General features: G+C 42.9%; 1 protein-coding gene across 1 annotated transcript; it reads right to left on the bottom strand.

The window, feature by feature from the left end:
* Positions 1–133: 133 nt before the first annotated feature.
* Positions 134–27,169, bottom strand: apc2 (APC regulator of WNT signaling pathway 2). Its single transcript, XM_035414846.1, has 15 exons — positions 27,050–27,169; positions 17,793–17,949; positions 15,626–15,716; positions 15,035–15,341; positions 14,685–14,793; positions 14,215–14,328; positions 13,606–13,701; positions 10,864–10,953; positions 10,167–10,539; positions 9,935–10,033; positions 9,465–9,604; positions 8,625–8,702; positions 8,240–8,356; positions 7,775–7,989; positions 134–7,636 (listed from the first exon to the last, which is right to left on the bottom strand). The coding sequence occupies exons 2-15, from the start codon at positions 17,931–17,933 to the stop codon at positions 1,951–1,953; spliced, it is 7,656 nt and encodes a 2,551-aa protein (XP_035270737.1). The 5' UTR covers positions 17,934–17,949; positions 27,050–27,169; the 3' UTR covers positions 134–1,950.

Genomic DNA, 27,169 nt, shown 5'->3' with positions numbered 1-27,169 from the left:
TTTGTAATTAATTTAACGGAATGCAGGAATTCAGTTTATTACAGGGAAAAATATGGAAGTGTGCTGAATACAGATATAAAAGGAGCAGAAAAAATATACAACTTTAGATTGTAAACACATTTTGTTCATCACCTGACTCAGTTTTAGGGTCTGCCTTTTTCATACTGAGTACAAACCAACAATTGTTTATGTTTGTGTTCTGTCACTCATCTGTTGCTTGACCAAAATTGTGGAGTTTCCCAATATTTATGCCCTTGTTTCCAGTTGTGCATTTTCATGTTACATGTGTTGTTGGTGTATGACAATGCTCTGTCTATAATATGGGGCCAAATTTAATATTTCTGAAAATGAAGTCTGCAGAAGATCTAAGATTGCTAACACTATGTGCGATGAACAAGCAGACCTTTTTCAGAAATCTTTTTGCTCTTCATCCATGATGAGTGACAAAACACAAATATCTCCATAGTATTGCACCTGGCATGCAAAGGCAAGTGCAGTTGGGCACAATTTCGATGTTGATTACAGGGAATTCATGTTTAAGGAAAGCTCATTTCCGATGTACATTCACACAGGACATATCTGTCTCCCATGCTGAGTCCTGCAATTGAATACTGTAGGTTCTTTATAACTGCATACACTCTAGATTGTTGTGACTGTGTGTGCTTAACCAGAGTATGCTTTTAACAGGAGAAAGTCAGTGGGATTATAAAACAGTATGCAAATATGTGATATGAAATTATAGGGAGCTGACAATGCTACTTTAAACTATATGAGTAAAACTATGTGAACATATTTACCAAATTCTGCAATCTGCCTTCACTGGCCATTTCCTTAAATATCAGTTTCTCTTTGCTTACCTAATACTATAGGCAAATGCATTAATGTTAAATGTCATACAATAAGCACAATTATTTACAGTTGGATTAAATAGTAATTAATTCTGCCCAGCAGCAGTGGTTGAAAATGCTATTTGTTGTTCACCCTTTTTTAAGAGAGCCACTGACGTGAACATCTTAGTCCAAGAGGTGTGCACAGGTGGTGGATAGTTAAGAGGCATGCGGTCAAGAGCGGCACAGAGAATCATTTTTGCTCGCTGGGAAGCTTGTAGGATACAGGGAAAGGGAATACTGCTAAAGAAAAAAAGGTTACACATTATTCCAACAGTGCAGATAGTTTGAGGTGGACTGTTTTTTGTCATTCCTGCAACTGGTGTGAAAGTGAAGGCTGACTACTACTTTTCACAGTCTGAAGTCAGGTGAAAGGCAAAGCATTAATGTGGTATACATCATAAATGCTGTACTCAGACCGATTAGTAATGGTTGCTTTAGAAATGTTTCATAGTTCAGTAGTCCTATCTTGTCACTTTCTTCAGACACCACAGTTGTATTTTTTGAATATATTGTTGTCAAGTCTCTTATCTGGGTTCTGACCCAGTGATTTGCATATTGTGAGTCAATTATTAATTGCGCAGTTTTTACCACCAAAATGATGGTGATAGGCTGAATAACTGTATCCTGAAATCTGAAGACACAATGTCCGTTGTGTCCCTTCTGTCAGCAACACTTTTAACAGGCAATGATTCATATACACATATAAAAAGTAACAAAATGCACATCCAATTGTTATGAGAAAACTTCAGGTTTTCAGTGATATCTCATAAAGATCCCCCTTGTTAACCTCTACTGTTGTCTTAAAATTGTTTCATGCATACATCCAACTTGAAAGGAAGAAGTCATTTGTCAGCCAAGTCTGGTTTATATATATATATACAGCGTGCACCCTTAAGGACAAAGGAATACTTTATGCAATGAGACAGGAAAGTTTTAATCCCAGAGGTAAAAGGATCATTGTAATTTACTTCTATGAGAGTTCCACCTGAGTGTTTCATAATCGGGAGCACAGTTGGGATCCTCAGATACCAAGAAAATGTATGGACTCTGTAGCAGATTGCTATGCTTCAAGTTTTTCTCTGGACTTTTCATTGAGTGTTGACGTTCTGAGCTGTGCATCTTGCAGGCAGCAGGTCATAGGACTGGGGATATAGTTGAAAGGAGTGACCCTGACAGCCTTGCTGGGAGAGCTGTGACGGAAGTGCCCAATGCCCCCAGTGTGCCCATCTACTGAGTGGGAGGTGGAAGTGGAGGCTGTGCTGTAACTTTTGAAGGATCCATCGGAATCTCCATCTTGTACATTATTTCCAGAGGCCATGCTTATCTTTCTTAGGAGAGCAACTTTAGCAGCTTCCTCAGATATGACAGGCACAGTCTCGATAGTTGGGGAGGTGCTTGAGTTAGTTTTGTTAGTGAAGTCCTCTGTTTGAACAGTAGCGTCACTAGTTTTTCGAGACGGTAGTGAAATATTTGGTAGTTTACCTGGAAGTGTTGGAACCATTCGTTTCTGCTCATCAGAATTTGGCACCAGGGGCAAAGCAGTGGATGGTAGAGTGCTCTTTAGTATATGTGGTACGTCCTCATCACGAATTCTCCTCCAGGTGATTTTGCCATTGACTTGTGGTGCAGGCTGGTGGGGCCTCTGCTTTCTGTCTTCCTCGCTCTTTGTTCGTCCACTTGAGTCAGAAGATGAAGAACGGACAGAGGATCGGCTGGTGACTCGGTTCAGAATGTTTATGCTGGGTGATGAGGCATGTCGCTTGAATGTCTCTCTCTCCCGCTGCCAAGTTTGTGAGACCTGAGTCTTCTGAGGTACCCTGCAGGGGCTTTCAGAACTGGTTCTTCTGGTAGGACGTCTCACCGAGAGGTCTCGGTCACTAGAGCTAGCTCTAGAAAGACTCTGCCTAAGAAGTCCTTGTTCCTTCCCTTGCCTTTGTCCCTGACCCTGAACTTGTCTCTGTCCTTGGGCAGCAGCTTTCAGCTCTTGGCAACGAGGTGAGCAGAGAAAGACTGCAGGGGCACCTGGTCGTGCTCGCCGGGGAGATGCACTCTGAGAGGTAGGTACTGAGCGTGAGGAATGAATCTCATGTGATGAGATGCTTGATGATTCCTTAATAAAAGTCAGTTGTCTCAGAAAACCATTACGGTCAGATTCACCAGTGCTTGAATGGGTAGAGGTCATGCGAACCAACTCAAGACGGTTAGGAGGTATGGATCTTTTCCCTGACAACAGGGTGTTTTGCCTGCTGATACCAGAAGGCGGGTTAGTAACTAAAGGTGATATAGTCTTTGAAGCCATGGACTGTCTGGTTGAAGTCTGCATAAAGGGTATTCGGACAGGTGATTTCTGTGTCTTTTTGTGAGCAGGAGATTTTGTATTTGCAGGCTTTTGACTTATCGGTGCAGAAGGCTTCCCCTTTTTTTCACATGGGCTGATTGCTGGTTTTGGTTTTGTGTCTTTCTTCTGACTGGTCTTGCTAGTTTGTGAGGGGGATGTCAGTTTATTCTGGGGTTGTTTTGAAGGTGTAGAGTTTTGAGATGACCCTGATGATGTGCTCTTTGATATCCTGGCAGGTGGTGTTGAGCTTCTTTTAGGTAAAGAAAATTCAGAGAAATCATTAGGTCTTCCTAATCTGTGCAAACTTCTAGACCTCTGCTGAGCTAGGTTTGGATTCTTCACTGGAGTTTCAGTCTTGGGTGATACTTTTTTTGTAGCTGGCCTTTGTGAGATGTTGGTTTCTTTCTTAGGCATGTAGATTACTGTTCTACCTCGGAAGACCACAGGCAAATTTGGAATGGGTTTACGTTGGGAAAAATCCAACTGTGATGAGTTTCTACCCTGTAACACCTTATTACCTTTGTTATCTTCTTTGATAATCTTATTTTTGTCATCATTTTCTTGTTTTTGGAAAAGGTTTGTACTTGCAGATACGCCAGACATGAGTGAAAGCACAGATTCAGACTCAGATGAAGGCTCTTGTGACTTGGATGCTGCCTGTAGCCTTGTAACAATTGAATTAGCTCCCTCTTGTATTGCTCTCCACTCAACACTATTGAGGTCTGAGTCTTTGTCAGATGCCATAGCATCACTTTCTTGGTCTTTTTCGGAATTCCAGCCTTCTGTAACCTTCTGGGTGTTGTTTTTCAGTTTCTGTTTCCTCTCTGCTTTCCGTTTTCTAGTTGTATGCTTCCTCCTTTGCTTCGGCATAGCAGATGTTATGCATTTCTGCAAAAGATCATCCTCTGAGTCCAGACTGACTGAGCTTGATGAGCCATTTTCATCATATTGACCATAGTTGTTTAGGGGCTTTGCTGCACTCTGAGTCTGATTGGAGGCCACATGATGTCGATTTCTCACCCACACTTGCTGAATTTTACTTTGATGCTCTTCAAGATCAGCATCACTCAACGAGCTAAGTGATGAGCTGAGAGAGTAGCATGGAGGTGTTTCATCCATGATCAAATTGTGCTTGATCTTGTTAATAGCTTTGTATCTTGTTTGGGAGTTCATTACCCAGTCTGTGTTATTTGCTCTGTGAGTCAGTATACTATTGTTGCCATCTTTCATCTTATGTCTACCTGTCCTTGACATTCCATCCTCTTCCTTATCCATCTGATCATCATAGAAGCAATATATGGATTCCTCAGTGGGTGTTGGGTGGCGCATGGACTGAAATGCTAAGTTACCCTGTTTCCTGTAGAATGCATTCTGATTCTGCAACATTTCTGTGCTTTGCTCTATGATCGGCAGTTCTAAGTGTGGAAATTTCCTTAACTGATTCTGTGCCTGTTTTTTGATTAGATGGTTTGGTGATTGGTCTCTGCTCCTTTGTTGAGAGGTTTTTATTGTATGTTCTTTATTTTGCCTAAGTAATCTTTGTGTAGCCATGGCATGCTTGATGGCTCCATTCATTTGGTTGCCTGCTGTAGCGGTCTGTCTAATCTTAGCAAGTCTATTAAAGTTTGAGAAAGCACGAAGCTCTTCAATTCTCTTTTCTTCTAGATCAACAACTTCCTGTCTGTCCATACTTTTAGCTCGCCAATGTTTTGACCTCCTCTCTTTTATTGGGTAATGAAGTGTTTCATCACTTAAGGATGTAGTGCTTGAGAAGTTAACAGGGGTGCCTTCAGCTGAATCAGTAAAGGAAGAATCGTCACGATAAAAATCCTGCTGTATCCCATGTTTTCCCACAGAACACATCTGATTGGAATTAGGAAGTATCATGTAAACTGGCAACTGTATAGACTTTTGAGCTTGAGTGGATAGTTCAGGCATCAGAGACGTTCTGACCTTTCTGAATTTTGAAGGCATTGCTGAATTTATGCACTCTTTGAGAATTTCAAAGTCATCGTCTGAGTTACCTTCACTGTATCTCTCCTGCTGGTCAACGATGGAAGAATTCTCATCTCCTACTTCCTCTGGCTGTTCATGAGCCACAGTGAATGCTGGGGTGTTGTCCATCTGGTGAAGCAAGGGCCTGAGCTTGAGCTCTACATCTTTCTGGATATAATGCTCATGAAGTGGCAGGGCACTCAGACTAGAGGCACATGAGAAGTTCTCTGTGGGCTTTTCTACTGTGAAGTAGATCATTGTGTCCAAATCTGGAGGCAGATTAAACCTCTCCTTGAAGTCTGCAATCTCCATGAATTTACGGAAGTTGCTTTCCCACTGTCCTCCCCCTCCTGTAGACTGTGTCTCCTGCCCACTTGTGTCACCACAACATGGGGTTTTACTGCGGCTTGGTGGCATTGTCTGTCCTGGGCTGTCAGGGAGATCACTTGGGCTGATGGTCCCACTGATCATCTCGCTGCAAGGGTCACTCTGTATGGAGCTGGCTATTGAGCGTGACTCAAAGCTTCCCAGTGAGCTTACAGAGCTACAGCGGCTCATGACAAGTGGAGTCTCATGGGTATAATTCTCAGAGGAACTTGACAGGGTCCTTTCCTCATGTCTGCCTGGTGAGATTGCTCTGAGGAATAACTTCTCTCGTTTAGCACAGCAAGGGATTTCAATGGGTTCAGATGGGGGACTGCTGCTTCCAAATGGTTTCGAATCTGTGATCATCAACTGGCTATCACTCAAATCAGCCAAGGTTTCATCCTGCTCCTCTCTCCTTAACAGGTCACATTCCTCCACTTCAATAATCTCCAGAGATGAGTCACTCTCAAGCTCATTTTCACTCTGACTCTGCCCATCTAGAGCTCCATCACCAGAAGACAGCGAGGATAAAGAACTGCACCGCGAGAAGCAGATTGGTGTATTCTCCACTGAATACTTTTGAAGAGTCTCCATCTGTCCAATTATTGGGCTCCGTGCAGCACTCATTGGAGAAAATTTTGTGATACTCCCACCAGTCATAATTGTTGGGACCCAGGCTTGCCTTCTCATTGCTTGTGCTGCCTGCACATTTATGGTCGTCTTAGCAACACCAAAATTAGCAACGCTTTGTATTAATGGGACATGTTGATAGGAAGGGGACAGCTTAATAGCGGGCATTCCATCTTCAGATGAGACTTTTGTGGATGTAGTAGCTGGTGTTGGTGGAGGTGGCTCTTGACCCTTCTCTGTATCTGTGCTACTTGGGTCTAGCATTCCCTCTCTGCTGTCCTCTGAATCCCTCTCTGGCAACTCTTTCTGACTTGTCTCATTGAGGACAGGGTGAAACTCACTGTTTAGATACCCTTGCTGGGACACCTTAAGATCCAGTTTATTAGGTCTTCTTTGTACCATCGCTGATCTTGCTGTGGGATGGACCTGGTCCTTACTTCCACAGTATCCATCACTTGTGCTGCTGCTGTTTAGGCTGTCTGTAGACAAGCTTGTGTGTGCTGTTTTGAGGCGCAGAATGGCATGGGCTCGACTCAGACGCTCTCTACGTGCAAAGCTGCTGGTATCTGAAAGGCGACATGGAGAGCATGACTTCGCTCTGGTTTCATGCGGCTCATCGAAGCCATGCTGCCAATCTAAAAGATGGTCTTCAGAGCTAAGGCTGAAACTGTCTTCAGAAGAAGTGTGCATGGTGATGTCCTCTACCAGCTTGTCAATCTTAGCCACTGTGTTGGTGATTTTTGTGGCAAGTTGTTCCGCGGCAACAGAAACTTCGTCTTCTGGAGGTATAGACTTTTTATCATCCTCCTTCTCTGGGTCCATGTCTTGCTCGGGTTCACTGTCCTTCTTGCGAGGCTGGCCCTGAAGGAAGTTGGAGTTGTTTAGAAACATAGAAAGCATTGAGATGCTTCCCGTGTCCAGGCTACTGGAAATATTGGGGGCTTCGTCATCATCAAAACAGCCAGAGTCTGATGCATAATCCTTTGCCAGGCTCTCAATGTGCCGTAGCGGCTTGTTGATGCTTGGATGCTTGGGACTTTGCTTTTCAATCGAATGGAAGGTCTCTGCCAAGTTCTTGGCATCCAGCTCAGCCTCCAAGGCTTTCTGCTTCCTCATGTATAGTGAGGGCAGGCAGGACCCAGGGGATATAACAGCAGCATCCTTGTATTTCAGGGGGCGATTGGAGAGGAGGTTCCTGAGGGCAGCAGCGCTCCCCATTGCTATCATTTTGTGCTTGGAGTGAATGAGGTTGCGCAGCATGCTGACTGCTCCCAGGTCCCACAGCAGCTCTTGATCTTTGGGGCTACGGGCTGACAGGTTCCAGAGGGTACCGCAGGCATTGCTCACAATGGTCAGGCTGTGTGACCGCAGGTGCTGCAGCAGGGTTTGTAGGCAGTTGTGGTCTCTAAGGACTTGCCTGTCAGGGGGAAAAAGGAACAGGAAATAAATCATTAGAGGACAAAAACAATTGACTTCCATAAATGAAGTGAAGTTAAAAAAAAGAGTACTTGGCTGCAGCACTTGGCTGAGTGTGCACATGAAAGGTTGACAGTACCTATAATCTTCACGTGTGGCCACCAGGCTTGAAACATTGCGTAGAATGCCACCACCACTCTCAATGATAGCCAGGGAGTTGGTCTGGCACTTGTAAGTGAGTGTGCTGACTAGAAAGCCAAGTGCCCCATCCACAGAGCAGATGGCCACTTTGTTCTCAGTGCTGTGCGCCGACAGGTTCCACAGTGCACTCAGCAGACTCTTCAAAGTAGACTCCTAAAATATATGAGAATAATTTATTGCAGTTTCCTTATGCAACAGTCTTTCATTATGTTTATGTAGTAGTTAATTAGAAAATGAAAATACAAATTTTACATTAACATTGACCTTAACATTAACATTAACAAGCCTGTGTAAATTTTGAATATTGAGTTTATTTCACCTGGGACCATTTTTTCTTTTTACTGTCCTGTATACAAAATGGGGTGACACAGAGAATGACCATAGTAGGGAACTGAAATTTCACCTTGGTGGCCTGAAGTGCACAGGTGATAAGAGCTGACACACTTCCCACTTCCCTTAGGGTCTTCTTGCTGTTGATATCTGCTCGCCAGGACAGATTTCTCAGAATACTGGACACTACCTGTGTGCAGGTGGAATAGAAACCATTTGCTCCCTCAGCAGAAGATGAGGAGGTTTTCCATGTACAGTTGTAAATTTACATAAAACATTACCTTCATTCTACCACTTTAATTGAAACTAACAATTAAAGGCTACACACTTTTAAAGGTTTTGTATGTGGAGCCCAGTACTTCAGTTGTTTTCAAATTGGCAAGACAGTGAGACTTTTATAATTGCACATAATGAGTATAACAGTAATTCCTCGAGAAAATATAAAAATGCTGTCTTACCTGATGCAGTTCCTCACTATCAGATTCAAGCTGTGCTACGATTGCCTTTAGACAGCTTTTCTTTGAGCACAGAGTGGCCTAAAAAAGATATTAAAATGAGTCACTCAGATAATCCCCTCACTTTAACAACTGTGTCTTAACCAAGTATTTTTGGCTGGACCGCAACAGCGGGGCCAGCCCTACAAACGCAAATGTCTGTGACTGACTGAGTGAGTGACTGAGTGAGTGATGAAGTTACACCATTGGTTGGCCAGATCACGTGTTAGGTCCAGCCATATACTAGGTTTTAACCTGGTCTTGTTCCGTCATAATATTGGTTATGAAGTATATGAATCTGCAGACCCCTTTCCATCACAGGGTACAATCTTCTCTCCAGCAAAAAAATGAGTGTATTCTGAAAAAAATCCTCACAAAAAATATTGTGAAAATAAGTCCCAGATAACTAAGAAGCTGCCACCCATGTCAGTATTAAATGTTTTTGCAATCACAAATTATCAGGAAGCAATGAATGATGAAACACCAATGTAATATAATATAACTATGATAACTTTGTTGTATGTTGTATGAATAACGTAACACAATTGCCCCTGCAATACAAGCACTTGCCCCTAGGGGTGCATGTACCTCCGGCTGGGAACTGCTGACACAATCTCATGCACACATCATACATTCTACCATAGGTGATACATTAAAATGAAGAAGTCTGCTATACTTTTTTTGGTACAGTAATTGAACTTCACGTGAATTGTTCCTCAGGCGCTGACAGTACAGTGCTGCTGTGGCTGCTGTGTGTGCACTATTCGCCTCTCCCCCTGGACGCTTTTCGATGTCGGACCCCACCTTGTTGACTACGTCTCCAAAGGTGAGGTTTGTGAGGGCCATGCCGGCGTATCTCCTCAGGGCCATGTTGAGAGGGTCGTTCTGCATGCCGTACAGCTCCTGGTCCAGCTGAAGTAGCTCTGCCACTGCTTGCAGGCCCCCTAATGGATATGCGGCAGACACGCATCATTCTGACACGGGGCTGCATATCAAGTACTCACACAAAGCATTAATTCCCCTCTGTTTAGCTGACCTGCCGCAGAGTAAAGATGTTTTTAAATTGGATTTCTTTTGACATACAGTACTTTGTGAGTATGTGAGGACGTTGTGATTGCATTCATGTACAATTCAAACGTAAACATTGTTATGGAATCGGCAAAAAAAAAGACATTTGACAGAGGGTTTGCCTTTGCTGGGGGATATAAAATGATGTGTAGTACAGCTAAAATGGACACTGTAGGGACAGCTCATTCTCTGAGGTATGTTCTCACCAAGTTCATTCATGGCCCGTCGGTACTCTTCCTCAAAGGAGAGCTTCATGATGGCACACATGGCCTGACAGATCTGAGGCTCCACTGGCTCTGGGAAGCCTGAGGACCCCACATAAAAAAATTAAAAAAAGATTTAAAAATACAGTATAAGCCATATAGGAATAACACTTTTTGTGAGGTGGGCCCCATTTATGATTATTTATCCACAGTTTCATCTCCAAACACCCTTTACCCGTGGTTTTGGGAGTCGCCATGTGGGTCTCGATCCAGTCCCAGCCGGTCTCGCAGTGGGAGCGGATCTGCTCCATCACGTGGAGCACCCTCATCTCCCGCCGCGCCTGCCCCTTGTCCGGCTGCGCGCACACCATGTTGTGCAGGGCGGCGCCGGCGCGGGACCGAGCCTCGCGACTGCACCCGGCGCTCCCAGGGGCCCCCCCCGCCGCACCCCCGCCGTCGTGCAGGATCTGCACCAGCAGGGGGACGCAGCCTGATTTGCGCATGGCGATGCAGCTGTCCTGCGAGCTGGACATGGCCAGCAGCGTGCGGGACATCTCCTCTCGGTCCCTCGTGGCTAGCATGGACAGCAGCCAGAACACCATCTCAACCTTGTGGATAGAGACAGGCGCGTACAGTATTATTGTGTATTATTTATTAACCTTTATAAATACAGGGTAGGTTGACTGAGCGCAAACATTTTACAGCAGCACCATTTCATGCTCCCCCTCCCCCCCTCCCCAATTACCATAACCTGCATCTCCCGGAGGCACCAGAAGAACATGCAAAATATTTGTACATTTTTACATTCATCATGATACTTATATAATTAGTAGCTGATGGACATTATGATACAAAGCAAAAGTTCTCATCTGAAAGCCTGTTTGAGGTGCTCAGAAACAGGATTGCTGAAGTGCAGTATACGCTGCCCTTACCTTGCTTCCTGTATCTCCGCCCACCTCTGAAGCAGAAGCGTTTGACGTATTTTCAGGTTCCGGAACAGCAGGGTTTTCACAGCCATTAGTCTGAAAGGGATGAGAGAGACAGTGATGTGTCGGTGTGAGGTTCCTCCCCTTCTGGCACAATGAAATTTGAGCAGCGTTTAATTTAGAAACATGAATTGTGTTTGAAACTCTCAATGGCAATAAATGGAGTCACATTTTCCCACCAATTTTGCTTTTACCGCTTCTAGAGCTAAGCCTTTTTCTACAGAGTGTTTACAGCCATATTTTCATTTATTCTATATGTGCATCAGTTGACAGACAAGAAGAGTTCTCCATTATAAACAAAATTATACACTATAGGGCAGGTAACTGCATGAAACAACAGGCATGACGAAGACACTAAATCTGTGGAATATTTAAAAAATATATTTATTAATACACTCTCCTCTACTGAATGCATAATCATCCTATTGTATCAAAACAAATGCAGAATTGCAACTTGTGAGCGGAAGAATTAGGACAAAGCAGACCTAATATTCACTATCTGGGTAGTAAAGAGCACACAGTATGCAACCAGCTGTGAATGAAATGAGATCCATGGCCATGATCACAATTGGTTCTGCTAATAGGAATATTACCAATAGCCTGATCTAAACCCTGCAGGCACTATATCTCATTTCCAACCTTTTCAAAGTGTATGAGCTGCAAATTCACACACACTCACCCCCACCCCCCAAACACACACACACATTTCTTTTTGACATACCAATACCAACCGTTGCGAATCCAGTAAGAACCACATTAATTTATCTACCTTTCCTCCCCCTGTTCCATCTCTATGGTAACCAAAGGAGGTTTTGCTGTGATTGTGATATCCCAGAAACTGCCTCGCAGACAAAGGGGTGGGCTAACATAGATGGAAATCAGTCTCGAATGATATACACAAGTGGCTCAGAATTGCCCGGGGCAAAGGCGCAGTTAAAAATCTGTCCATTTTACAGATATAAAAAGCTAAATGCATGCAGATTAACTCACACTGTGTTTCTCATATACTAACTGAGGTAGCTTTTTTTCTTTTCAAAATTTGTACAATGTAGTTTTGCCACAAATTGTTAAACTACATAGCTAAAAGAGCTACAATTCTCTAGTATCTACTACAAGCTGGGCACTAGTCCCAACAGGGAAGCATTAAATTAGTAATATAACAGTTACTAAGAAACATTTAAAATGGCACCTCAAACCTAAAGGAGCAGCCAAAGGGAGATCCTCTCACTTCTGGACATTCTCAGAGCTTCCTGACCTTCCTTCCTGGTCCCAGGAAATGACCATCAGTACAAAACAGGCAGGTCCTGAGATCCACTCAGTTTGAGGGAAGCATCACTGTTTCTGCCAGGCCAGCAGTGCTCGGGTCCACCATCATCTCTGCACCGTGCGCAGCCAATCAGAACTGAGCTGATGTGAGGCCCGGCCCAGTTTCTGCATAGCAACATGCAGCAACCGGCCTGCGCAGTCAGACAGCCGCACTGGGTAGGTGTGAGCTGGCTGGCTGCACATTACAGCAGCACTGCTCAGTCATCTCAAGGTTGAAATCAACTGCAGGCTTTATCACAGCTGCACCAGGGACAGTTAGGTGGGAGAACACATTTTGGCAGATGGCACAGTGTCATATCAGATAAGAAGAAGCTGTAGATCACAAAATTAACTCCACGAGCCATTTAAGGTTTTCATTATAAATATTATATTTTCATTATGAATAATACATACAAAACTTGTGTGTGTATTAATATTAATACTTCCTGCTTTTGTTGAACTATATAGTCTATTGTATATCCTTTTAGTTATGATGAATCAGAGTAATTCTTGGAATTTCATAATTTCTGTTCTAGGTGTTATCTTCATACTTCACTAGAGTGCTTACGGTGAAATGAACACAATGATTTATTCAAAACGAACATCATAATTTATTTAAGCTAACTGACATTTTCTTTTTTTTAAATGCATAACACCACTGCACAGTGCTTGAGAAATATCAGTTGTACTTCCTACAGTGCATTCATTATTTTCATTTATGTAGTTTTTAAAACTTTGTGTGCTGAGCCTACACAATATTCATCCAAGGTTGTTAAGTATTTAAGTAGTAAACAAAATTACTGTGTTTGACAGATAAATGGCCAATTTGTTTTGTGAAAGTTTGTAAATATTTATAAGCTGTTAGATTTTATAGTTTTCCAAGCAACACCATAAATGTCCATAGAAATTAATGCTGCAATAAGCCATGTCTGTTTGTTCTTTTAAATGCCTCATACATTTAAAATTTACACATTTCATAAGCCTCAAACATTTTTTTTAAATCTAGCAGGTTACATTTGCGGTATGTATCTGTCAGCCTACGAGGCCAGCAATCCACAGGGCCTTCTGTGAAACACTCCTAGTAGGAACAGGGCCTCAATATTTCAGCGTACCTATAAAACATTCAGTAGTCCAGCACAGTAAGACAGTCCCAGGCTGAAAAACACAGCAACAGCAAGACTACAAAATTTGGAGTAAAACAGCAGACACTTTCAAATCTCCTTCTGCATGATTAAAAATCCTCCAACCATTAGGACCACCTAAAAAACCAATAATCGATCGCAATCCAATTCCCTCATTTGCTGTGTTATGTGCTATTTATCGGTTGAGCTCACTTTTCCTGTCTTCCAATGCCACAGCAGCCCCTAGGGACCTTTGCCTCACCTGGATGTCTGTTGCAGGGCTCTTCTCCAGAGCACCTCTTGCCTCCTGCGCCTCCTGCAGCTCCTTCTCCAGCTGTTCCAGGCGGGCCACTCGGATCTGCAGTAAGGTGGACGGTCACGGACTGTGTACCAGGCAGAACTGGGGCCAGCTTCAGTTCAGCCTCGTCAGTTTCACTGGTAAACCCGTAGAAAGCTGCTCCCATGCAGGCACATAAACTGCAAACACTTTGTCCACGTCTTGCAACTACCAGAGCAATAGCATTGAAACCCCTCATTTTATATATCACCATTACACTATTACAGCTTAATTTATCTCAGCTATACACTGCCACTTTTTTTTTTTTTAAAGTAGCTTATAGTATTTACTGAACTAGACAATCAAGCCACCTGGTATTCTGGGATAATGTTCCAGGAATGGTCCAGCAATGCAAGGCATTTTATTCCCAAGTGTACCCAGTGATTGGAATCCATTTACTGGATGATTCGACTGCTGAGCAGAGTGGCAGCTTACATATGTCTACTCAGAAACGATTTAGGTGACGGAAGAAGCCATTTTGTCCCTAATTCCAGCATTACAGAGACGAATTTGGCAGATGGGCCCTCCCCGCACCTGTGTCCTCTGCACCATTTCGTCGCTGGTTCCAAACCGCTCCTCCATAACAGAGCGCAGCTGCTGGGCCTCAAACTCCAGCTGCTGTCTAATCAGATCCATCTGTATGGAGAACTGAAGGAAGGAAGATAGAAATAGCTTAGATTACACACAAGCACTACAGCCAAGCACCAGAGCCAAGCCCAAACTCCATATTTTCTTTTGGACACCTTACTTTTCTAAATAGTATTCATTGTGCCCTCTATGGAACTGAATTAATACATTGAATTATCCACAATGTAGCACTAATTAATACATGCCAGTGCAGTTCTATGAGTACATCTTTGTATTCATCCTTGAAAACCTATACCTAACAGTCATTACATAGCTATTATGCGTAATTGTGCTCACTGGCTTGCAAAGGTATATGGAGTACAGTTTGTAATGATACATTGTCCAGACTGGCGTGCTTGCATCACGGCTGTACTTACAGTGTCAATGCGTGGAAGTTCAGCCAGTCTCTGTGACAGCCCTTGAAGTTGAGAGTAGTACCAGCAACGCTCTTGTTCTTCTTTTTCAGTCTCTTTCAGCAGCATGGTCCTAAAACATGGACACGCAACTGAACATGTTTTCACAATACCGGGAAACTCCAGCAGGTCAGTGGGTCCGGTATACAAGCTGAATACATTTATCACCCAAATGAGGATGTTATGGCACTTTCCTGAAAATCCCTGGTTTTCAGGTTGGTACTCTGCTAAAGTAATTATTTAACTAACCTTGAGGTAATTGCTAAGGTCTGTTTAAGGAACTGAAGGAATGGGTGACATTTCGAACCCCTCACCTCTCCTTGCAGAGGTCGTCCAGATGCTGGTTTGTGACCCGTCTCTCTCCACTGATGCCTGCGGTAGCCAGAGCCCCCTCCAGGAGGTGTGGAGGTCCTGGGTGTACAGCTGTGCCCTCTCCAGAGACAGGGAGGACCTGATGGGGCGGCATGAGTAGGGGACTCCTGGTTCTGCCCATGTTAGAGGAGGGAAGAGGCAGCCTATCTTCCCCCTCACTGGCCTGGATGGCCAGGCTCTCTGGCGGCACCCGCAGGTTGTGCGGCTGGTACTTCAGCTCGTAATAGTTGGTCAAATCCATGTGCAACTCTAAAAATTGACCAGGTAAATTTTATTTCCATTAATAAACAATACAAATGTTTTTTTTTTGTTTTGTTTTTTTAAAGCTACATTGCAGCATACTATGCTAGACAACCGTGTAAACTATATTGCATCACACAACTTGAAATATATTTAATTTCCTTTCCATGTCTTTTTATCAAGTCGGTGCCTGAACATGTAATAGGTCAAATAACATCCTACATCGATCAAAACAGACAACAGAAAATAGCATCCTCTTGGTGCACAGGGCGTGCTCTGCGTTGGACACCTACCTTTGAGCTGATCCAGCACGTCACTTCTCCCTGAGGAGGCCAGAGAGCATGCCTCTTGCTCCAGTTTGCTTTGCAGCTGCTTCAGCACCTCCTAAGAGAGTGAAACAGGATCAGGGTCTGTCTCCACTGCACAGTCCTGACGGACTGATTCTGGACAAATAAATTACTCCGTCAAACCCTCCAATGCGCCATGGTGTACACAGGGATTAAGTGACCCCGGAGTGCAGTTCCAAAGCAAAAATTATATAACAAAAAAATTATAGACTTCTGATTTTTGACTCTCCTAGTCAGGGTGACCTTCCAAAATCATACAGCATATGACCCAGTAGTCAGGGCTCCTTCTAGTTAATATTTTGGCTTTGATGGGCAGCAGCCAGCCGAGCTAGAGCCATCCTTCAGCACAAGTGAGTGTTGTCCAGTGCGCGTGCCAGTTTTCTGATGATGGCGAGGACTGGCCTCAGGATAAAAAGACTTAGCTAGGAGATTATCCAGCTGTACCAACATCTGTGCACGTGAGTGAGGGAAGGATGCTGGAACAAACAGCATTAAACCGGAGGGCACGTGTGAGTCCGGGTGAGAGACACAGGTTCGATCTGTGCATCTGCTCTGGGACCAAGGCAGGCTATTCGCGGTATCCCCAGGACAGCAAAGAATGCAATTTTCTACATTCTCACTGCAGCTGATCAGCAGATCAGTCATAAATACTCAAAACATATTTTACAATGCATGCAAATATATTGTAATTTTTGCTTGATAATACTTTCTCTAGGTTATATTCACATATGTCCCACTATGGGTTATGTCTCGAAAACATTGACATGTCTAGGTAAATGCTGAAAACATAATTACAGATTTCCTTTGTCAGAAAAAGGTCAAATTAATACCAGTATATTGGATGTCCATATATGGAAAAAAATATGTGTCTGTTATGCAAGGGATAAATTATAAAGGCACCTCTGTATCAAGTCTAAACTACAGCTTAGGTTCATGAGATTGGGCTGAAGAATACATTTAATTTAAACTATTAAAAATGTGCAAATATAACGTACAATATATGTGAATAAAATGTGAACATAAAATTTGGAGAGCACATCATTTCCTTGTAAATACAAATTTGTTCATTTAAAAAAAAATTGTAGGAGTTCTTACACTGGGGCATTTGTGTTTAATTCAGATCAGATGTCTCTTCTCGGCTCTTCCCAGTGTGTGTTAAGGGTCGTATTGTACGATTGCTCTTGACCGTATTCTCTGATGTTCTGCATATGACAATGGAGCATCTAGTCGCATCTTTAAAAAAGATTAATGATAGCAATGAAAATAATTTTATTGATCTAATGATTAATAACGATATCTCTGCTCTACTTTGTTCTGCTGTTCCTGTTTACCTCATTAATGCTGAGAAGAAACATTACGTGACCGAGAGAAATGTATTGACCGAAACTTGAAGCCGGTTTCTTACAGGAATCCAGGCCCTGACCACATGGAAATGACTCCATGTCAATTCTATACATCAAGTCAGAGTTACAGGACTTTTAAACAAAAAAAATCAATGAGACAGTATCTGGAGATTTTTATGGGCTTCATCGGGTAATGCATTCCCCTTCACTGCATCTCTCCCCGCCTGCTGGCTTCATTACAGAAATAAAGGCAGTGATCTGGAGATCCTTAAAGACTACCCACTGTCTCTGAACAGCCCAACGCTCGGCCAACCAGGGCAGTGATGCCCACCACTGAGCAGGAGAGTTCCGGGCTATTTTATAAGAACTGGGTCACAGACTAATGTAGATGTTCTGTTGCCAGGGTCCAACAGCCACACTGAGTGGAAGTACTGTGAAAAAACATGGTCCCATTTGACGTGCCAAAGCTGAACACCATCAACCCTCCCAAAAAAAAGAAAAGAAAACTAAGTACAAACAAGAGCTCCCTGAAGTCTTGCAAATTTAATTAGGATCTTACAATGTCTTATGTATTTATATTATAATATAATATCATTATAATATCATATCTTTGTGATCACAAAAAATACTGCACCATATATGTGTATATTTTTGGTTTTTGTCACACAATATCAATAAACATTTCATGGGGAGGAATAAAGTTGTGATGACGGGCGTTTGAGAAGAAGAAGAAGAAGAAGAAGAAGGCCGACCCTTCCCCCCCGCCTCACCTTCATGTCAGAGGTCTCGTTCTCCAGCTTGGACAGGTGGTTGGAGTTGTCCTCCAGCTCCCGGCGCAGATGGGTGTTCTCCTTTCGGAGAGCCTCCACCTGGCGGACCAGCTGGTCATAGGAAGAAACCGAGCTGGACATCGCCGCCGCTCAGGCCCTGTGAGAGAAAAAGAGAACAGAGGGATGAAAACAGACAGACGGAAAGGGGGACAGAAGCAGATAAAAAGAGAGGGAAAAATAAAAAAGATGGATTGATAAACAGAGTGAGAGAAAGGAATGGGGAGAGACCGCAGTCGACAATAACGGACAGAGGGAGAGAAAGGCAGCGCGCTAACTAATGAGAAATATAAATAAAATATGTACAAGCATTTATCATTTTGTTGTTTTTACTGTTGTCCGCGTACTTGCCTGCAGTGCTTTCACAGCACAATGTTTATTATCTTAATTTTAAAGAGATCGGAATTAGAGAAAAGGAAACAGCGGGGGAAGGGGGGGGGGGGGGGGGGGGGGGGGGGCATGACTTTGCCCTGTGCTGCAAAACAGAAGCAGTAACATACTACTGCATCTGAGATGGTGATCTTTAATAAGATCTTGTCATTAATAGCAAAGAAAAGCTGCGTCACGCAAAACCGTATCTGCCTCTGCCCTGTTGTGTTTACAACAGATGGATCACATCAATCTCAGTTTTGATCAATGTGTTCGCTTGGCCAAGCCTGAATCTCACTTTATGTGCTGGCAGTTTAGTGACTAGGAAAAAAAAAACATTAATACAGAAGTTAAAGGACTGTCAGCGTCCTTCAGTGAGGCTGAACGGTATGGGCACAGCGTGCCCTCTAGTCTGAAGCACTCTCGTTCTGGCAGTCAGGTCAATTTTTTTTTGTGTCTGGAATGGATTGGGGTAAAAGTATTCGACAATATTGGCCCAATTCAGAATTGCGGGTCAGGATGCCATGCTGCAAACATCAGAATAGAGTAAATGTGAACTCTTCTGGGATCTTGACATGAGCAGATTTATCTAAAGGATCATTATGGTGGATGAACCCCTCAGTCCACTGGAAGGTAAATAATATAAATAATATAAATAATATAATTATATGCCTTCCTTGTTACAAAAACATGATGTATCCATCCCGTAATAGTTAGTAAGCTAATAGTATAAATAGTATAGTTAATATTATCCTCTAAAGAACATATAATAACACTGACATTAAACAATGGGCTAGCCCATTGGATTTCCTCAGACAGGAGATGGTGCACGTCTGCAAGTCTCAGGGGGAGCTGAGAAAATTAACCTCCCCCACTCTGTCTCTCTCGCACGTTCTCTCTCTCGCACTCCACATTATCTCTCTCTCTCATACACACACACACACACACACACATACACACACCTACAGTAAGACAAAGGCTATTTGAACAGCAGTCTTTGTGCCATTGTTATCGATTTCAATCACTGATTCTAATGAATTTGATGCACAAAATGATCGCATGCCTCAGCGATCGTGTTGCGGGACCTTGTGAAATGGTTCAGCCCGGCAGTGCAAGGTCTCGTGCCTGCAAGCTGTGGGGGAGGTGGGACCCAGACATCAAAGGCACACCCCTGAACAATGCAGTACAGGGTCTTACTACAGGAGGGCTTCCACAGAACAGCAGCTCTCGAAAGGTCAGCTCACAGAGCATGGCGCTTCAGGGACACACAATGACAGTGCGGCAAAGCCGGGGGAGTCTGGGCTGTGCATGTCGTTACCGCGAAGCACACGCTGCACTTAGGCATTATGAGCCTCAGTGCAATTTCAAATGGCCAGACCTCGGGAGATGGTGGCTTTCGGGTAGCGGGTTCATATAACTTCATTTAAAGCTGCATCTTTTAGGATTATCACTTGTAATTTTTATAGCTCTGAAATAAAGGATCTCCACTGGTTATTGTAAGCAGTATTTGCAATGCATACATTTACAGTTACATTCACATATATTTCCATAAATTATGCCTACAATAATAATTTTCTTCTTCTTCTTCTTCTTCTTCTTATTATTATTATTATTATTATATTATTATTTCTTGTCTGAATAAAATGTACAGTATGCACATTGATTTGCTCAATATAAATTCCTGCTGCGATGTGATTATGTTTTATGTGTCCCCTTAAACTCTGTCATCTTGCCATCAGAGCAAGCTGCACTCTCCAAAAGAGCTTTCTGCAAATGGACAATCTGACCCAGCAAAGTACAGTTTAGATCAGGGCTGCTTATGTAAACACCACCTGCCAGCCAATGAGATTAATCTTATTGCAAATACATGTTAACAGTTCATTTGGACCTTTCATACTTCGGCCGAATCCTTCTTTCTTATCGTTCACAGGAACAGATTTGCGTGCTAAATGGAAAGCACTAAAATAAATAATTCATATCTAAAATGGCAAAGCAGTACATACAGTAAGCATAGCATGCAAAAGGCATGTTTCGTCAATATGAGGATCTATCGAAGCCCATGGATGTAAATTCTGCTTGCTCTTATGTGGAGTCCTTTGTCATGTCAAAGAAGGAGCTGGGATGCATTTATTATTGCAGAGAGCTGTTTAAGTAGAGGGGGAGCAATGGTTTCTGGTGAACAAGGCACAGGCGCTTCAGAGATGCTGGATGGGGATGAAGCATGTGGGCGGATCCCCAAGGATTCAAACACAGCTGGTTATTATTTCCCTCATTTGTATTTTTTTCTTTCTGATCAAAAGGAATACATTCATAAGTGGTCTGGAGCAGGTCAATAGTTTTTCCCATCCCCCAGTTCTTAATTGGCTGGTGGAAATGCATTAATCACATTGACGCGTTTATGGTACACGCAGTGGTGGCATCTGCAGTTTTCCCCCCCTTTGTCTATTGACTCATTTTTAATGCGTTTTTCATCCTTTTCGGTTCTGTTCTGTGTGCTTCTGGAGATACCGCAGTGCATGCCGGGTAATCTGTTTCAAAATCTTTCCCTGGAGGAAAATAATTCAAACTGAGCCAAAAGAGCGTCAGTGGCCCACCAATACAGTTCAAGACAGTTACCATGGCAATAGCCAATCCTTCTGCATCATAAAAATTGTGAAAATACACTGCAGCCGAAAAGGAAATAATTTATATATATATTTATGACATAGTGGTATAAAACAACTAGTATAAGTACTAAAAAGGATATTGAATCTCAGTGCCTTTATTGTGTCATTTTTCAAAGCCATTCACTCGGTTTGGTGAAAAATGCTGAGAGAAGCTTTGATTTATGTAGCAGCCATGCTTGCCAATTTAGATCACACCGAGGCACAGAGACACACACCTCCTCTCTTATAGCCCTGATGTTGGAAGCTCTGGGGTGGAGTCGCAATATATACAGTTCTAGCAGTACATGTTTCTACGCGTACTGAGGGGAATCTCGTTTCATTGCTTTTTGATGAATTCCTTTTATTGAGGACAAAAGAAATGACATTCTGTTAGGTTCGGTGTGGAAACCGTCGGGATTGCCAAACGGTTGCGAATAGGTTTGTCAACTCTCCTGACAATAAGGCGTGGATTTAGTTGCCACAAACAGAATGACACCTGTCAATCATGTTAGTCTCTTGAGTAACACACTCAGGTAATGGCATAATCCCCACAGGCTCAGCCTCTACCCCTTCACACATCGGTATGCCCCATTGTATTTTATAGTCAAAGCTTTTAGATCTTTATCGTCAAAGCTTTTTGATCTTCAAACACAGTTTTAATATGAATCTCTTTAAAAGAGAGGAAGCCTGAAGATGTGGTTGGCTCTCCACTCAGGCATCAGTTCAATGACCTGGAGTCTAATGGTATTCCCTTGGCTGGCTCAGTAAATTAGTTATCATTTACTCAGTGTACTGTGAAGGGATTTGGATCAGTAGAGCAAATCAGGCCTTTATTTTTCATCATTAATGTAACACAACATCCCATTTTGGCTTAATGCAACAAAAAAAAAACAGCACATGAACGTATCACATGCGGAGGCTGGGTTTGATTACAATGCCTCCTCGGTCCGCGGCCCCCTGCCCTGTCACTGCATAGTCGTCACGCCTGATGATGCAACAGAACCCAGCTCAGTGCTGTAGCTCTCCGGTCAGCTGTAGCCCAAAGGCCTGTGACATGTCTGCTGTATGAAGTTATCGCTTGCTAACCAAGTCATGTGGAACAAAGAAGCTAACCAAGATCACCATCCCTGATGGATGTTTCATAGCTCTATTGCACGAGGGAAAGGGACAGGTATTTCCTCTTTGTTGTTACTGTGATTGTCTCAGAACTATTGTATGAGAAGCCAGATGAGTTCCAGGGCCCTGTATGGTGCATAAGGTGTTTTTTCGCCTTTTTTTCCTGTTGGCTGAATTAAAATTGTTTGTCTGAGACATTTTCCACTGTTTCAAGGCAGAGGGATGGTGTTAACTAGGAAATGTGCAGTCAAAAAAAACTGCAAAAGCCAAATGCAATTGAAAAATGCACAGGCTCCTTTTGATAAAGGAATGTGATGGATAGAAAGAGGACACTAGCCTTGCTGGTGCCACATCCACCTCAGACTCTGTGCCACAAAAACAGCCGCTGAATGGATGTGCTGAGTCTGTAGCCAGAACAAAGAAACCCGAGCAGGGCAGGATTTTTCTCCCTTCTCCTTCTGAATTTTTTTTCACCACCAATTCAATCCAAGACAGTCTGGTTACTATGGCAACAGCACCTGCCACAGCACCGGCAAAGGATGGGAAATCAGGGGATCTTTATATCACCCAGCTAGCGAACACGCACACACACACACAAACACATACACACAATCAGTGATCATGAATCATGTGTACAGGTAAATACTGGCAAAGGCAATATAAATCAGAATACAGCCTTGTGTGTGTAGTGTATCACTACATTTATATTTAGGTTAGCACTTGCAGTTCTCTATTGTTTTTTTTTTTTTTAAACCTTAATGCAATTATTTTAGTCTGTTGTCTGGCCTGTGTTCCTGCCAAAAAGGCTAGGTGGTCAAAGGGGGAATTTCCTTTGTAGGAAAATTTGCTCAAATAAAAGCCTTTCGCACCAGCAGGAACTTAACCGACCGCTGCAGATTGAGTGACATTGAAATACAGGAACAAAGAAGACAGTCAGCCCATTGTATGTGTTTCATCCCTGCAATCCTTATTATCTCTTGTCTGAAAGCTCCTACATTAAGAATGCTTCTTCCTACAGTAAGAATGCTTAAAGTCACAGTTATCCTTAACGTGATGTAGGCTAGTTAACATAATATCAAACATCAACATATATTAGGGACTTAAATGTAAGTAAGTCTACTCAGAAATCACTTTGTTTTAATTATTTAAAGTTTTCCTGTATCTCCAATCAATCACTACAGACTTTATTATTTTGAAATAGATGGAATCACTGAGGTTATCCCCAGGAATTAAATGTGGGATTCATTGACATTGTGTCAATGCTCAAGTAACAGGACTTCCATTAATTAATTGTACTGTAGGCAATCTGGAGTACTAATACAATGAACAACTGCTTTTAAAAACAATTATTTTGGCACTGTAGATCAATTAAATCTTCAAGCTGAGTATAGATCCTCCACTGAAGATTCTATCACATTTTAGTTTCTTGCTTATGTAATAACATCTTTGTGATGTTTAAACACCATTAATTAATTAAATTCAGTCATTTCTGTAGAGCAGGATAATTTTATGTATTTTGTGATTAATGCATTGCTGTGCATTGCATTTTGACCTTGCCCATAACTTTTCCCTTTGGCAAAACCAATCGGTGGAATGACGGCCAATCCCTGGGGGGAGGACAGTCGGAGTGTGTTCATCAGTCCGGGACAGCTGTGACTTGCACTTCCATGTACGCTCATCAAGTGGAAATCAATACAGTATTATTATCAGAGCCGATTGGAATTCATCAGGAAAGCCTACTGGCGACAAGCTTCAACTCTCAGCCACAGTTCTCAGATAACCCCGACAACAACTGCTCTTTGTCTCTGGGGGCACATCAGCCAAAAGTGACCACATCATATTGTTTCCCTCCATGCTGTGAAAATTGGATGTAAACCATGATTCCCAATAAAGACCTGCCTGAGTACAGAGCTGCACCCATCCAGGCTGCACAGCAATAGACAAGGATACCCACCAGTACAACATTCTTCCATATCGCCAATGCTGTGACAATTACTTCCTTCACAACTTACGTGAAGCTGGAATTTATCCCTTGCTTGTCTTGTGTAGAAGCAGACATTGTGGCTGGGAAAGGAGTTTTTGTACATTTCCCAAGGAGCAACTTAAACACATAAAATTCTTTTTTTCTCCCTCTGTGCACATAAAGTGTTTACTGGAACTCAGTGGTGTTGTTGTTTCCCATTTCCTCCACTCCACTCCATCCCCGTCTTCTACACCTTCTTTGTTTTTTGAACCCCAAAGGACAGCCAAGCCCCACTTATTAGAAATGCCTGATAGCTCCCACTAACACCAAGCCAAAACATAACCTGGATTTCTCCTACTCCACACGTTTGCCCCTTTCTTATATTTACTTATCATAATACCACATACAGCAGCTGCAAGCATGGAAAGTCTTTTCCACTGAAACACAGTATATCTTTGCATTGTATTCTCTGGCTTGAGCGTGCCTGTGAGCACATTCGCTCGGTGTAATTCTGTCTGTGACTTTGGCAAGGTACTAAGAAGTGGCGCCTGAAAGACGGCCTCCGCAGAAGCAGAGACAAGGTAACAGAGTGGGCTGTGTTTTCAGAGGTCCTTTAAGGCCCTTAATCTCCACTCTTTCAGACAGCAAATGCGGGATATATCTTCCCTTTGTTTGCAGTTTACATGAGGTTTTTCAGCCTCTTCCAGGGCTTGAGAATGAATCACGCTGCAGAGGTGAAGCATGTAAAGTAGACAAAATCCACAGGGAGCAGCCAAAAGAAAGTGTATACACTATGCACCAAACAATTTTACATGACGGTCGGATTATGCGTGTGAGATGACAGGAGCAGGAGGTCTTAGTGAGCAGCACTTTTGCAAGAGCACGGGGCACAGTGAATTATATATGGCACCACCTCAGCTCAGAAGCCGGTCATAAATATTGGCCGTTGGTCCGCATGGCTTTTGCTGCTCAGCCCTTTTGGTATTGACACCAGAACAATCCCCTCTGCGGACAGCTTCCTCGTTTTAAATCATGCTGCAAACACTGGAGAACTGTGGTATTGTAGCAGGCCAATATGCCTTTGTGTTTCCACAGTAGTTTCATTCAGTCTGACCGACTGCCAGACAGAGCTCCCTCGGTCTCAGCAGAGACACTGTTTCACACAAGAGTTTTGTTGGGCCCTGACTGGTGATCCGTTTCTTCACAGGATGCGAGCGCTTCAAATCTGTCTGTTGCTTTCTACCCGACTCCCTGGAGAAATTGTCAAAGTGAACAGGTTGAAAGAGAGCATCTTAATCTTTATCAGTTAGAAGCTAATTTTCTCAGTCTCCTTGCCTAACAAGGGAGTGCCAGTTCCTCACATCGCTATCTAACCATGGGATGCATTTTGACTGGCTCCCCCTCACCAAAGCCCTGCAGAATCTGATACTGTGTCTTGTTACTCATCCGCACCCCTGCTAAAACATCCCATTGCATAATGTAAAATGTGGGCTGATAATGCTGTCAATTTTTTTGGTGGGGCGGGTGGGGGGCGGAGGGGCTTTTTTCCATAGCCTAATCAATCCACAACACAATATAATTTACCCGCCTTGTCTCTCTACTGCCCCGAGCCTGGAGCCTGGTCTGCCAACACAGAAGCATGTCACACTCAAAGTAGGACCTTAGTATCTCATGGTACTGACTATGAAAAGCCCTCAGAAGCCTGATGCCCACCTGACTGTCAGGATTGCCCCGAGTTTAATAGTTTTTGTGAGACAGTGTTGATGGTATTTTAGAATACATAGGCAGGGCAGGGAAAACATTAACTGGAAAAAAGACTGCACTCCTGCTAAGACTCTTGGTTAATGAGTATTGAATCATGTACCAGGGGGTCCCAGTGACATTTCATACCCAGAGAGGTCCACGGCCTTCCTGATTGAGGCCATAGTCCCATCCTCCACTACAACGATATGAGCCACTCAAATAATCATCAAAGCCTGATAGCCCAATGGGAGGTCAGTTCCTGAGAGACTCGTTATAGGTGGATTTGAGTGAGCATCTGTGTGTATGTGGGGTCTCAATAATCCACACTGAGATCACCTTGATTAGTACCTTTGTGAAACCAGAAAGTATAGCAGGACAGCTATGGGTCCATGACTGTCAAATGCTTACTGTGTTCCACATTGTTTTTTTCTCCCATAAATCAGACTCAAAACAGAGAGGAGTGCAATTAATAAATCAAAAATCATAAATAAAGCACAGGGCAATTTCACCTGTTACAGTCATTATCTTGATTTATCAGCTTGCTATTATGTGTCTGAGAAAATCAGTGACAGTATGCAAACTGTTTTGCTGAGTCTCAATCAGAATGTTTTCCCATAACATACATTCCAACAACCCCATCACCTCTTTAAGGTACTCCATCATATCCCTATAGAGTATAACTTCTAACTTGTCAGTGAGGACATACAATGCACACTAAATGCAGGCTATGTGTATAAATTCATATGAATTGAATTCAATGCAAATAGGCTAACGACTAAGGCGAAAGCACAATAACCGAGTCTCTTCTATTTTCCAATTCATATCAATAATTTACAACCTACATCCATCAAAGATACCATTATATTTAAACATTTCTAAGCAATGCAAACGTGCAAAAACTACTGATATTCAAGTGTTCCAATTTAAATTATATTCAACCATACCATTTTAGGAGCATATCATAAAAAGCTCAATGTTTTCGCTATCGACCTTGCACATCTCGCAGTGCAATGTCATACCTTTACTATTTATTGTTTAGGACGATTATTCGAATCCGAATTAAAAAGACCCAACGTTAGAAACACAACATGCGTTACATTAAATAAGAAAAAAAATATTAAAAGTATTTTTTTAACTCGTCATGTTCATACCGGCTCCGTCACACTCGCATCCTATTTAATATTCGCATCAGGACCAACCTCAGCGGAGATTGTGAAAGCACACCAAACCTCCATTGTGATTTTCACGTCGTATCGAAGGACAGCTCAGCACCATGTGTATCTAAGTAGCGTACTAGCGCACATTTAGTTTTACTTTGCAAACACAATACATTTGCATGCAATAAATAGTGTTGGGAAGCTTACCTCATTTCTAGAGTAGATTATAAAAGCGCGCGGAGCCTGAGAAAACCCATGCACAAGCGATGCTAGAATGACTGCTTCTTGCGCTCTGTGGTGCTGCTGCTGCCTGATGTCACAACCACA

The sequence above is a fragment of the Anguilla anguilla genome, chromosome 4 (assembly GCF_013347855.1).
Source record: "Anguilla anguilla isolate fAngAng1 chromosome 4, fAngAng1.pri, whole genome shotgun sequence".
In the NCBI taxonomy this organism is placed as follows: Eukaryota; Metazoa; Chordata; class Actinopteri; order Anguilliformes; family Anguillidae; genus Anguilla; species Anguilla anguilla.
This window is presented reverse-complemented; position numbering and strand designations above follow the sequence as displayed.

Bases quoted from the DNA above. Each gene is read 5' to 3' on its own strand.
- apc2 (XM_035414846.1), bottom strand. From the start codon at position 17,933: ATGTCCAGCTCGGTTTCTTCCTATGACCAGCTGGTCCGCCAGGTGGAG. The intron at 10,034-10,166 runs GTAAAGGGTGTT...TGGGGTCCTCAG, and splicing joins GGCGACTCCCAAAACCACGG to GCTTCCCAGAGCCAGTGGAG. The intron at 8,703-9,464 runs GTGGGGTCCGAC...TATCTTTTTTAG, and splicing joins TTGGAGACGTAGTCAACAAG to GCCACTCTGTGCTCAAAGAA.